At 39.1% G+C, this 15,000-nt stretch overlaps 1 protein-coding gene across 2 annotated transcripts in view; it reads right to left on the minus strand.

The window, feature by feature from the left end:
* cacna2d2b (calcium channel, voltage-dependent, alpha 2/delta subunit 2b) overlaps positions 1 to 15,000 on the minus strand; it is a 43,574-nt gene that overhangs the window by 21,693 nt on the left and 6,881 nt on the right. For both annotated transcript variants that reach the window (XM_083533712.1, XM_083533713.1), the window contains exon 2: positions 7,663 to 7,744. In XM_083533712.1, coding sequence (XP_083389838.1) covers positions 7,663 to 7,744 — 82 coding nt within the window. The remainder of the gene's footprint in view (positions 1 to 7,662; positions 7,745 to 15,000) is intronic.

Genomic DNA, 15,000 nt, shown 5'->3' on the forward strand with positions numbered 1-15,000 from the left:
TAAAAATGTTTGCCTGGACAAAATATATATATTATATATTATTATTATTACGAAGCGTCACATCTAACAAGGAATTACATTAATCACGTTAATTAGATCGAGAGTAAAACAGTGGATCAGCGGACACAGTCGGAAGAGTAGTGAAGAATTCTGCTTGTGCAGAAGTGTTTCACAGATTACACACACACACACACACACACACACACACACACAATTATGACTGCTATATTATGTACAATTTGCATGCGGCTTTATTTTATTATTATTTTATTAGGCAGTTATTATTATTACTAATAACAAAAATAATAATAATAATAATAAGCCTTGTATATATTTAATGATTCAGCTCAGGAAATGAAGATAGTGGACAAATTGGGGAACAAGTGGAAGAGCAAAGGATAGCTCAGGAAGTGGGGTTGTGAAGGAACAGAGGACAGAGGAGGAACAAGGGATAGCAATAGTGAAGGAATGAGAGAGAGGGATAGAGTGGCACAGGGGGAAATAATAGAGGACCAAGGGGACAACAGTGGATGAGTAACAGAAATTGTGGAAGATGGAATATGAACATCAAAGAAACCTAGTAAAAATAAAAAACAATCAACTGTTCTAGGTGAAGTAGAGGACTAGATGATGTTGGAGGAGGAAGTATATAGGTATCCAAGGAGACAAAATGGAAATAAAAAGAATAAATAATGAGACTTGGGAATGCAAAGGAGTTCAGAACGTTAGAGGAACCTATCTAAATTAGAAAACTAGCAAATGTAGATTTGAGAGTAGCAAGAAGATCTAGAAAGAGAAAGGGAATAATGAAGCTAGGAGAAGTAAGAAAGATAAACTAGGAGACTTGAAGGGCAGTTAGTGGAGGTAAGGGAACTTTTGGGTGAACCATGGCAGGGCAAATTATGTGTAAGTAATTTGACCTCCACACAACTAAACTCAATAATGTGGTTTAAATGATTTTACTCATGGATGCAGTGCAGTGAAGAGTTTGGTTCATTTCACTTATATATGAAGTTTAAATTCTGCTGTACACGTGCTGCTGCTGCTAGTAATGAGATCTGACTCATAGCCACGACTCGAGGCTGCTTGTGTGTTATTAAATGTCACAGTGTGGACACGGATCTATTTCCCCAAACAATCACAATCTTTTGACCTGTGCTGTAATTATAGTTGTAACCGAGTTATAGCCGGTAGGGTTGGGCGATAAATCGATTTTATCGATTAACTCGAATGTGTAGTTTACATCGGTCTGTTTTAATAAAAATCGGTTCTCTTTTTAATGTCCGCCGACGCTCCCCTCTGGGCTCCCATAGTTTCGAACGAACTCAGCCCCCGTTTGCCACAGAGATACACAAACAACATGGCAGCGAGCAGAGAAGAACTCGTTCCCAAGAAAAGTTAAGCAGCCGCACTTTGTTTAGTGTTGCGCGTCCAATCGTACACTTACGGTACGGGTGGTGGAAGCGACCAAAATACATGTAAAGACGCTTCAGAACGGCGTTTCCGTTAAGAAACAGAAAAATCAGAGCATTTAAATCACCATTTATTCATTCATCAGTCATTTTACTGTGGAGTTTTGGAGAAAAGTGAAGGCAAAATCACTCCAAGCATCACTGCATTTTTAACCATGTTCCACATTCAAACACTCATAAAACATTTTTCTTATAGGTTTGCTCAATCTTTTAAATTATTTATTATTATTATTATTATTATTTTTTATTATTATTATTATTATTTACAGTGTCCCTGTCTATTACTCTCTTAAATTTTTATCTCATTTTACTGTGAAGTTTTGGAGAAAAGTAAAGGCAAAATCACTCCAAACCTCAGGTGCATTTTTAATCATGTTCCACATTTAAACACTCATAAAAAATTTTTCAATTATAGGTTTGCTCATTTTATCTTATGTTACCTTCTATTTTCACAATTTACAAAGGCAGGGCCTGCATCTTGTATTTTTGGCTTGTTGTTTCTGATTGCACTTTAATCCAAAGTGGGTTATAATTCCAGAAGGATAAATAAACTTTATTTAATAAAAGTTAAAACTTTTTTTTGAAAATTTTTTTGTCATATGCAGATTGATTTTAAGCAGGGGGGAAAAAATCGATTTAAATCGCAAATCTGATTTTTTGTGAAAAAAAAAACGGGATTTTTTTTTTAGGCCATATCGCCCAGCCCTATGAGCCGGAGTGCTGGAGTGTGTTTCATTTGCATAGCGGTGAGAGAAGTGAGCAGGAAACACTTACACAGTCTGCACTGTGTACACACCCACACACACCCACACACACACCCCTTAATAAAAAAAAATCGCAATACGAACCAGGGCTGTGTAACAGTAGCCATGGAGAATCAACCATATCGCTTTTTTTTGGAATAAAATAAATAAATAAATAAATAAATAAATAAAAATATGCGGATTTCAGACATCAAAATCTACTAAATGGAGATTATTTATTTATTGTATCTTAATTAATAATTCAGACTGAATTCGTGGTCTTTTGAATCATTTAATAAGGAATCAGTTGATTTGAATTGAATGACTGAGATGAGATGCACATACCTCCTACAAACACATCCAACTCGCACTCTCTCTCTCTCTCTCTCTCTCTCTCTCTCTCTCTCACACACACACACACACACACACACACACACACACACACAATTTCATAACCAAAGTTTATTTATAGTATTTGCATCTAGAACTGGACAAGTAAACAGATCCAGTGCCTTCTTCTTTTAAACATCTACACACACACACACACACACACACACTTTTCACATTTCTGACATTAGCAACACACAAAAAAATACATTTTTGTATTATAAAATCAAGCAGTGTCTCCTACTTTGTTCATTTAGTATCAGTTCTGTTTGCTACATCGAAGCTAACTCCATCTAATGGTAACTGGAAAGTAATGCCACAAATACATTTAGCAATTTGAAGACAGATCGTTATCAGACCAGTAAATAAATCTGTAACTGAAAGGGGAAATACAGAGCGAAGAGCTGAAGGCAGAGGGAGTTACTCAGGCACTGTGGTCCAGCTGGCACAAACCCAGCATGCCATCTGCTGCCTCCTCACAGGCTTAAAGATTACACTCAGGGGTCACTCTGGGGACTGGACTATAAATCAGGGCCAGTTTGAGTAAAACTGCAGAGGCTTCACTGGGTTCACACCTTCTGGATTCAGTGTTACTGTAGTAATGTATTTACTACACTGTGATGTTACTCCCAGCATGGAGTTATAAACCTGTCTCCTGATTAGCATGTACAAATCACAAGTGCTGCATGTTGTTTGTCTCCTGTGAGCATGAGCTGTGCAATATTTATTATTTATACACCATATATAAAAAGTATTTGTTTTGTTTAAATGTTAACCGCTAATTTTGTACTAGCACTGATGGTGGACTAGAAAAGCAATTCAACAATACAACCTACATATTTACACAACAATATATATACATACACACACACACACACACACACACACACACACACACACACACACGTATGTATGTATGTATGTATGTATGTATGTATATGAATTTCACATTTTGTTCTCTATTTAATATTTAATGTATCCAGTCTGAACATCCACAATATACACCAGAAGCAGAGAAAGGATGACGATATCAGGAATGTCTCTTTTCTCAGGCATGTTTACATCACTGACTCCCTCTGTCTGTCTCCTCCACACATGTCTCATCCACAAGCTTTATAAACCAGCCTACGTCTGTGGTGTGTGAGACAGAAAATGATACAGAAATGACAATCGGTTAATGGGCTGAAAACGGCATTTTGTGTAAAAATGTAATGAATGAAAGTAAAAAGTTTTCTGAAAACATAAATAGTGAAGAAAAAACCGAACCAGAAGAATCTACTTAAGTACAGTAACAAAATATTTGTACTTCATTACTTCCCATCTCTGGTGGTGGACAGTAATGAAGTAAATGTAATTTGTTACTGTACTTATGTAGTTATTTTTAAAAAATCTACCTGTTCAGCATCATTTCAACATCAAGCAGAACATTTAGAGAGGAATACATGATGAAGAAACTCCAGACTTGAACTCACCACAACACATGTGAACTCATTTACACCATAGTAGATGAAAAGAAGGTTTTGGGTTCATGATCATTGTAATAGAAATCAATCAGTGTTTGAGTCTTTAATATCATTCTATTAATAGATCAGTGTGCTGAGAGTCACATTCGAGTCTTTTCACATAAACTAAGGTGATTAAGTAAAGAGTCTTGTGATAAAAATGATAATAGGAACATTATAGTTATAATAAATCATAGCACTTCGTACATAGTACAATATAGTACATTTGGAGGCAAACCTTTTGTACTTTTACTACATGGTTTGTGATACATGGATTTTGTCCACCACTGATTTTCTTCCAGGAATAATTGTTTTCTTCTTAATATCTGCACACATTTAATGAGATGATAATTTATACGATAAGATTAAAAAAAAAAAATTCTTTGTCCAATGTATAAATTGCTGGTAGAAACTAACCTTGAAACTGAGGAAATGAAAGTCGGATAACACCTGTTGTAAGATTGATGCAAGGAATCGAATCACATTTATGTTGAAATTAGAACATTTCAGTTCAAATGAGTCTCTTCGCTAATGGCTCGGTGTTGTAGACGTACCTAAAAAATCTCTAGCCAGTGTAACTCGACCCTTACACCTGCCCATTAATATTGATGTAGTACTGCTGGCTGATATAACACTGTATATTGTGCAATTAAAATAGATAATCGCAATAGAGGAGTGTAACCGCAATATTGCTGTGAGGTAGATAATTAATTTAGCCAAAGATCATGTTTTTGAAGGACATACGGCATAAACCATGGTGAAGTGTTGTAACACTGGGGCACTCACATGACCCGTTTCAATCAGATCTGAGAAGTGTACTGTAATAAGAGCAGAGGCTCCAAAGCTAATTTTACAATCCTTCATCTCCCACACAGACAGTGGAAAGCTTCTCATCAGAAGCAGTCGGGAGGAGACAAGTGTACGAGCAAATTGGATCAGGTCCTTTTACTCTGACAGTCTGATTGGCAATGCCGAGGCGTCTCCTCTGAGCCACGCTGGACTTTTCTATTAAAGAAATCAATTACAGCACTCAGTCAAGTTTAGAACTTTCCCAGAGACGGCCTCTCATCTAATCGCCAAAATCCAATTCCACACAGATGCTCCTTGTTGTACACACTTCTGCTTCATAGATGCTTTAGTTATGTTTCAACCATGCAGTGACGCAACGCAACGCCTTACATCCAAAGAACTGACAAGCTCAGAGGGAAAAAGAATAATCTGATCCTTTACTTTCTCTAACAACCATCTCCAGATCCCCAACCTTGCACTAGAGACAACTAGAAATAATTCACCTAATTCTGCTAATTATGAAGCATTTATTTTTATTGTCCTTGAACAGGCAACAAAATTAATTAATAAATCCAACATGCAGTTATATGATGATACCACTTATACAGTGAGGAAAATAAGTATTTGAACACCCTGCTATATTGCAAGTTCTCCCACTTAGAAATCATGGAGGGGTCTGAAATTGTCATCATAGGTGCATGTCCACTGTGAGAGACATAATCTAAAAAAAAAAAAAAAATTCAGAAATCACAATGTATGATTTTTAAACTATTTATTTGTATGATACAGCTGCAAATAAGTATTTGAACACCTGAGAAAGTCAATGTTAATATTTGGTACAGGAGCCTTTGTTTGCAATTACAGAGGTCAAACGTTTCCTGTAGTTTTTCACCAGGTTTGCACACACTGCAGGAGGGATTTTGGCCCACTCCTCCACACAGATCTTCTCTAGATCAGTCAGGTTTCTGGCCTGTCGCTGAGAAACACGGAGTTTGAGCTCCCTCCAAAGATTCTCTATTGAGTTTAGGTCTGGAGACTGGCTAGGCCACGCCAGAACCTTGATATGCTTCTTACAGAGCCACTCCTTGGTTATCCTGGCTGTGTGCTTCGGGTCATTGTCAATGTCAACCCAGCCTCGACCCATCTTCAATGCTCTAACTGAGGGAAGGAGGTTGTTCCCCAAAATCTCGCAATACATGGCCCCGGTCATCCGCTCCTTAATACAGTGCAGTCGCCCTGTCCCATGTGCAGAAAAACACCCCCAAAGCATGATGCTACCACCCCCATGCTTCACAGTAGGGATGGTGTTCTTGGAATGGTACTCATCATTCTTCTTCCTCCAAACACGTTTAGTGGAATTATGACCCAAAAGTTCTATTTTGGTCTCATCTGACCACATGACTTTCTCCCGTGACTCCTCTGGATCATCCAAATGGTCATTGGCAAACTTAAGACCATTTGGATGATCCAGAGGAGTCATGGGAGAAAGTCATGTGGTCAATGACCAGCTCCTCCCGTGTAGTTCTGGGCTGATTTCTCACCTTCCTTAGGATCATTGAGACCCCACGAAGGTGAGATCTCAGTCCGAGGAAGATTGACAGTCACATTTAGCTTCTTACATTTTCTAATTATTGCTCCAACGGTGGACCTTTTTTTCACCAAGCTGCTTGGCAATTTCCCCGTAGCCCTTTCCAGCCTTGTGGAGGTGTACAATTTTGTCTCTAGTGTCTTTGGACAGCTCTTTGGTCTTGGCCATGTTAGTAGTTGGATTCTTACTGATTGTATGGGTTGGACAGGTGTCTTTATGCAGCTAACGACCTCAAACAGGTGCATCTAATTTAGGATAATAAATGTAGTGGAGGTGGACATTTTAAAGGCAGACTAACAGGTCTTTGAGGGTCGGAATTCTAGCTGATAGACAGGTGTTCAAATACTTATTTGCAGCTGTATCAAACAAATAAATAGTTTAAAAATTATATATTGTGATTTCTGGAATTTTTTTTTTAGATTATGTCTCTCACAGTGGACATGCACCTACGATGACAATTTCAGACCCCTCCATGAGTTCTAGGTGGGAGAACTTGCAAAATAGCAGCGTGTTCAAATACTTATTTTCCTCACTGTACGTAATGATACAGTATATAATACAGAAACCCTGCACACACACCCTAATCCCCTAAACTAACCTGGCTTTGAAGGTTACTAAGGTAAACTACCCCCTACCTTCCATAGTGACCCTACTTCCTTTAGTTCCATTGCCTGTCCCATCATCTACCTCCTCTTCCAGCCTCTATATTGTTTCAATACCTTCCTTTTTACCCCATCTCCCATAATAACCCAGCATTCTTACTATCCCTAGTTCCCCCAATCTCCCCTTGATACCTTAACAATTACACTACCTCCACCATTTCTTATAAAGTCTGTAGTTCCTCTGCATTTCCTTCTTTCCCAATCTCCTCATGGTTTTCCAGGTTCTCAGGAAGATGCTGGAAGAGGAACCGGCTCTTCTGAACCATACAGCCTACTTTTAGTGAGTCACCTGTGTATTTGATGTACTTTATGACCAGGATATTTATTGAGACTTATAACAGAGACTGTATTTAATGAGCTCTCGCAGCTGCTGATGAGTCACCTTGCTGACATTTCAGCCCACTGTACAAATAGCATGTAAAATATGGCAGAAAATTTTCAAAAGGCCAGGTTATTTTTTACTGAGCTGCTCCCAGAGAGAGGACACACACACACACACACACACACACACACACTCACCCCTTTAAGTTGCTGCGCTCCACTGATGTGCTGCAGGACTCGGTCAATCTCCTGCTCTATCCTCCGAGCCCAATGCATTATCCTGCAGAGACACACACAGGAACAGGAAGTAAGGTGGGATTATTTCAGTACGTTCTCACTGAATGAATCACCTCATTTATCACTAAGTGACATTTAAACGACATCCGTGGTGCCTGAAGTTCAGTATGAGTCAACATGAGGATGGAGAGCTTTAAACGCACTACTGAATAATTAAGTAAATAGGTTAGGTTTCATAAAGGAGGAAGGACCTGGTGTAAGACATCCATCAGTAAATACTTTAAAGTAAAAAAAAATTACAATGTGATGCATCGATTTTAAAAAGTGTGCATTAGGTGCAAGTTGGCATTTGTATCGTGATGCATTGTTTTGAACATTTTGCATCTGTAAAAAACGATTTATTTCTAATTAACATTAAATGCACTCTACTTTTATTATTAAAAAAGGGACCAATATTTGATGTGTAGATTGATTTTTTTCCTCACTAAACCGTTTCTCAAGCGCGTTCTCTCAGCACCGCTGCTGCTACGTGAATATGACGTATCATAACACTGCAGAGACCGAAGCGTGTCCTGAGACTCACATAGAATACAGATTAACACGGCAGAGGTAGAGCTGCATCTTCTTGCAGACACAACAGGAAATGTTCATCTTTTTTTCTTTTTGCAACACAAAGGCCTGTTTGTGAAGTTAGAAGTCAGAAGGCACTTAAGTAAATTGATGATTTGCTGTCTGTCTGAACCAAAGAAATAAAAGTGAACTATCTGTGCCATATTGAATTGCAGAGCATCAGATTTTGTTCATTGCATCAGAGAGCATTGAATCGCATTGTGCTGAATCGAATCGAAATCAGATCGTACTGCATCATAATAGAGGGAAAACGTATCGCATCATGGAGGTGTACATCCGTCCATTAAATAAAACATGGGACATGGAAATGCATGGAATAAAGAGATCAGAATTTCACCCTGGGATTGTCAAAAATGAACATAAACAGCACATAAATTATTATATACTGTTGTCCCTTTAAACATAGCCCTGAGAGAGAGCGAGAGAGAGAGAAACATTCGGAGGTCGTTAAGAAAAAAATAACATGCACTGAGACACAATAGGAAGAGAAATGACATGCTGTAATTTTGTGACTCAACACTGATCGAGTACATTTCATGCTGTCTGCCTGTAAAGGAAGATAATCTACAGCAGTGCACTCGCACAAACACCCTCGATCTGCATCAAAGCACTCGCACAAACATCCTCGATCTACAGCAATGATTTTGCATGAACACATTTGATCTACGGCAGTGAATTCACACAAACACAACCTACAACAGTGCACCCACATGAACAGACATGATCTACGGCAATACACTCATGTACACTGTTTCCAGTGGTGCACTCGCACAGACACACATGGCCTACAGCAGCACTCACACACTGACAGTCTGACATGATTACCATATTACAGCAGTAAAATTTACATTTATATTTAAGGTGAACAGTTTACACGTCAATGTCCACACATTACAGCTGACAGCTTGTGCTTATATATGAAGACGTCAGTTTGGATTCTGGCACTTAGCAAAACCATCCACCCCAAACCTGCTCTCAGCTGACAGACACTGCTTTAATCTCCAGCAGCAGATACATTAAACATCTCCTGTGGTGATGCTGTGCTAAAAAAAACCTGATGATTTTGAAACATTCATAAATAAACCTGTAGCAAGTCTGGCACACCTGCATGCAGCTGTACTGCAGTTATTTATCTGTTACCTGACAGACTATTTACTTCACAGCCAATGAGTTCACCTTGAGAATTAATAATGCTTGATCTCCAGTGCGGCTTTTCAACAGATTGTTCACAAACCACGGACAGAACACCAGTTTGTGCTGGACTTTCACCAAAGGGAACTCAGATAAAACGCAGCTAAAGATTCTGAAACTAACATACTTCTGTAATACTGTTTACAGCACAAACAATATTGCTGCTCTTGTGCACTCAAAACAAACAACACCCATCACACAATCTGTAAAATTGACTCTGTAATATGGCTCCCTGTACAACAGCCTATATCAACTCTTATGTTACTCCCTAAACAACATCCTCTATCACTCCAAATATGACTTCCTAAACAACACCTTAAACCTAAATGACTCCCTATACGACCCCTATACTATATCCTATTCGACTCCCTATATCACTTCCTATACCACACCCTATATGAGTCCTTAAACGACTCCCGATATGACTCCCTATACTACATCCTATTCGACTCCCTATATGACCCCCGGTATGATCCCTATACAAAACCCTATAGATCCCTCACCATAAGGCTCCCAGGCTGCTTCATGACCATGCCCAGTGACCGTGTAAATGGCCTGTGGTATCAGCAGGTTTTACTTCCCCCAGGTGCAGAAGAAACACTTGGCTTGCACAGTTTATGAGGGCGCGGTTACATTAATCAGTGACAAAAACTGACTAGTAGAACTGCTATGAATTAGTGTAACAGCGTGATCACACACACCGCACGTGCCAGAGCACACGCATAAATCAGTGCAACATGGCAGTCAGTCACACACTGACACTAATAAATACAACACTGACAAGATCTACTTCAGACAAGCTAGAACAACTGAAAAATACATATCCATATTTACAATTAAATTTAAAACAGAATTCTAATCTTTTCCATCTGTTAATCAGTCCATCTTGGGCTAGCCAACCAAAATCTGATCAGATCTTTGGCAGATTGGAACCTGCAAATCTGATCAGAAATCACACCTTCTTAAAACTGAAAATCTGAAATCGAGGCCGTATGTAAAAACACTAAGATTGTGGAAATGTGCAGATATGGTGGCATTTCCTGCACGTATCGCGTTAACGTTATGTTGGACTGCTCTGTAAGAGGGTTACACACGAGACACAGATATTTGAGAAGGCTATGTTATGCTACGTGTCGTAAATGAGTCAGACGCTGAATCACAAAAATAACGTGGGCCAAAGTGACTTTCTAAGAGCTGCCAGATGCGGGAACTTCAGTAACAAACACTGCGTTAGTAGGAACATGGAATTAAATTAACATCTGGTCCACATGTGGCCTTCAAATTCATCTGATCTCAGTCTAATTAAATACATACTGAGGGAATGTCTTTTGGAATAAGAGAAAGCTCCACCTGAGATGTGTGAAAGCTACAAGGAGCACGGAGACAGAAAGATGGATTGGCCATATTATATTGCCCCACGTGTGATCCAGTGTGACTTTGAGTCTACATGGTGCCCTGAGCCTTCTGTGTAAATGTATCCAGTCAGAAACCTCACACACACACACACACACACACACACACACACACACACACACACACACACACACACACACTGTTAGCATTACCAGTGGTTTGTGTGACTGGTTTGATCATTAAAATGTGTGTAGGTTGTAAATCACACACAGTAGTAATGAAAGAAAATGTGATTTCCTACAACACTGAAAAGTCTACTGAAGCCTCCTATATCAGCCAGCAAAAACATCAGCCAGTCCTTACTTTATATACACACACAGCACGCTGCATTTCCAAGGTCTCAGCATAAATGCGCATTACAGCAGAAGCAGAATGCACTTTTTTCAGACACAAAGCCGCATTTCACTGCTCACAGGCCCCCAGAGACACGGCTTTTTATGTCACTGGAACGAAGCAAAAAAATAAAAAATTTAATTAATAATCAGTTCAGCCTCCATAGCTACAGTATGTACAACACACACACACACACACACACACACACACAGGAAAGCAGAACAGAGCAATAAAAACAGCAAATCTGTTTCATTTTGCTGTATTTTTTTATGTTCCTATGTCCCCAATTAAAACTATATATTTATTATAAAACTGAAAACCGTCTCTGTAGCCTGAGTCAAGCCTCAGATTGACATTTCTGTAATTGTAATTTCGGTGTAGATTATGTCTTTATGTACATTTCTCAACATCACAACACCAGTTGTGTATTAAGGTATGTATTTGTGCTGAATTACAATTTATTTGAGAAGAAAACATGCTTTCACACGACTTCTGTTTCTAACAGCTACAATTATTACCACTTCCCTCGTCTGTGTCAGTCTACAAAAATAACTTTCCTCGAATACTTGACTGTAACGAGCTCAGGGGTGTTTGTGCATGCGTGTTGTATTCAGCACTTATTCTCCAAGTGTGAATTTTCCTGTAGAGCATAACCGCCTTATTTCACTAAACGCAGTCTCCCACAGCGTCTCTCAGACCGATCACACTCGTCTGCGGATTCAGTTCATTTACGCCTGTGACATAAGAACATCCCACACTCCATCATCTTCAAGTGTAGCGTGTTATATACCCGTAGGTGAAGCGGAAATATAAACCCAAATTTTCTTATTTTTGGTGATGATGAATTTAGTTTGTATATAATAACTAATTTGAGTATTCTTTAAATAGAGATTTCCTGATGGAGAAGAGGTGCTGTATTAAATCATATTATACACATCATTATCTAACATCTCTCCTTCATATGGAAAAGATGAAATGAAATACTGTTAAAGGTATTAAAGGTGTAATAGACATTTCTTTTGTTTATTACTAGTGACTGATGATTTTAAACAAAATGCAGAAATAATTATTATATTGCTAAAAAAAAAAAAAAAAACTATTGTGGTCCAAAATGTGTGATTTTATATAAATAATTCTTTATGTCATTCATTTTAGAGACACGCCCCCAACACCCCAAACCCCGCCTCCATTTTGGTTTCAAAGCAGCCTGTATTCCAAATTCTCTCCTCAGTCAGTGCTTAGAAAAGAAATTAGTACAAGAAACACAGTAAAAGCAGAACATCCTGTCTTTTACTTTTTTCCAACAACGAGTCCTTTAACAGTGGTGAAGGTGTGAGGATTCTGAACACAGGATTATTAATGATGCGTCTGAACGCAGGCGTACGATTTACATAACACAGTTTTATTATAAAGAACAGTCACTCATGAACATCCTCAAATATCATTATGACCTGAATGTTTTGAAGCAGTGGGACAACTTGCAGCAGCTTGAAGGTAAGAAATTTATTTCTGCTGTTCTGTTTATTACAGAGATGTCTGTCTAAATAAACAAACTTGTTGAATTAAAATCTGATATTTTTTTCAGAATTGAACTACTGAAGTGGATCGGGATGTGTGTGAGCACAAACTGTAGCTCCTCACTGAGACATTATCAGGAAAGGATGAGCGTGTCGTCATGTCTTCCAGGAAATTCCAGGTTTTTTTATTCTGGTTATGCACTTAAAAAGCACGACAACCTACTTCGCGACTTGAGTCACGTTTAGCTATTGCATTTTAACCTAGCCTAATAAAGTTTCCTGTCAGTTATTTTAAAGCATACTAATATGGGAATGACAATCTACATGTGTGTGTCGATTTCAGAGTTTTAACATGCTGAAGAAGTTGCAGATGATCGTTTTTGTTAATTTTTTATGTTAAGTATCTTCTGTTTGTCTCACTATTAAAAGTTTGGAAATCAGAATTAGTGGTGTCATTAACTGTTATGAACACCAGGGGGCGGTGGAACACAATCAGCTGTCATTGAGTGGCATTTATGCCTAGTTAACGTTTGCTATTTTTTACAGCAGCTTCTGTGCATTTTTTCCCCCCAAAGCAGTTGAGGAAGGAATTAACCGGCTGCCGTTATAAACGCCACTCTGGGAAATCTTCCCGCTCCCAGCTGTGCGATTGTGTCATCCTCTGTAATCCCAATGTCATTAAATTGGACGTTTCTCGCTAACGAGCGCATCAGAATTTTCTCCTTATTACAAGAGGTTTTGGTGGGAACAGGTATCTTCTTTTGGCTTCACTGTAGCATTACTATCTGCTGGTGTGTGTGTGGGCCGCTAGATTGGATTTCTGAGATTATTAGTTAAAAAAGGAATTAAACAAAATGTTTTTGGAGAAATCTGTCAAATCTGAGGCAACTTAAAAGCAGGAACCAATGTGGGCCTCATATATAAGTAAAGAGATTTCATGTCCGCTGAAATAAATTTTGATAGAAGATTCTTGTGACTCTGATGACAGAAGATCTGGTGTAATAAGCAAAATGTTAAAAAGGTGTCAAATCTTTTTAAAAAGAAAGTCAGGAAAAAAAGAAAGCAGTTTCCCTGCCACTCTGACCTAAACCAAGTGTTTATGCACCCGAGGACTTTGTACAGTTGTGTGAAGAACCGAGAGAAGCGAAAAACCTGGACGAATACAAGCATGATAAGTTTAAGCCAGAAACTTAGTTCCATCTTAATCCATATCTCCAGTTGCCATGGTAACAGCAGCAACAAACTCGGCAGAGGTATGCCCTCCTCGCGGCTCGATGCTGTTGTTGGAATTAAATTCGTTCACATCCATCATCGCCCCATGCTGCTCGGCATTCAAGTGGTTGTGCTGTTACTATATATAGCAGCCGATGGGGTCATGCAGGCAAACGCTGCTACGGTGAAAGCAAACAGGCGTCTTTTTCACTTCTACACCATTTAACAATCATTTCTACTGCTCGTGTTTTCACCCCAGGTCGTGTTTCATATTCTGATATAACACACTGCACAAGAAGAGAGAGAGAGAGAGAGAGAGCGCGAGAGAGGGAGGTAGAGAGAGAGAGAGAACAAAGGTCTGCATCTTAAAAAGAGTGATGCAGCATAAAATCTTTATTAGACAACGAGTAATGCTGGCTGTTGGCATTCTGCTTCATCTCACAGTGAGAGAGAGAGAGAGAGAGAGAGAGAGAGAGAGAGAGAGAGAGAGAGAGAGAAAGAGAGAGAGAGAGAGACATAAAAATGCCACCCTTCATCCACAAATAGGTTCTTATTCCAACCTTCTCAAAGTCGTCTCTGATTGGATAGTGACTTCCTCATTCCAGAAAGACGTGCAGTCATTGGACAGCCCCAATACGAAGCCCCCCCCCCCCCCCCCCCCACACACACACACACACACACACACACACACAATAGCAAAAACAGTCCAGATGTTCTTCGTGTCCTAATCTCATAAAGCTGCTACAGTAACATGAGGGAGCATGCAGGGGATTTGCAGCTTCACCTCAGTAATGACAATAAAACCCTCATGTGGACACAAGTATTGACCATTTCCCCTTTACTGAAACCATAAGGTTTAAACACTGTTCCAGCATGACAATGCTCCTTCCACACGTGAAGTAAGAGAAATCCTGCACAGAGCTCTGACCTCCTCAACCCCACTGAACACTTCTGGGAAGAACTGGACTGGGACACCATCCTCAGTGTGTCAGTGCATCTATAT

Source organism: Silurus aristotelis (assembly GCF_946808225.1).
Source record: "Silurus aristotelis genome assembly, chromosome: 28".
NCBI lineage: Eukaryota > Metazoa > Chordata > Actinopteri > Siluriformes > Siluridae > Silurus > Silurus aristotelis.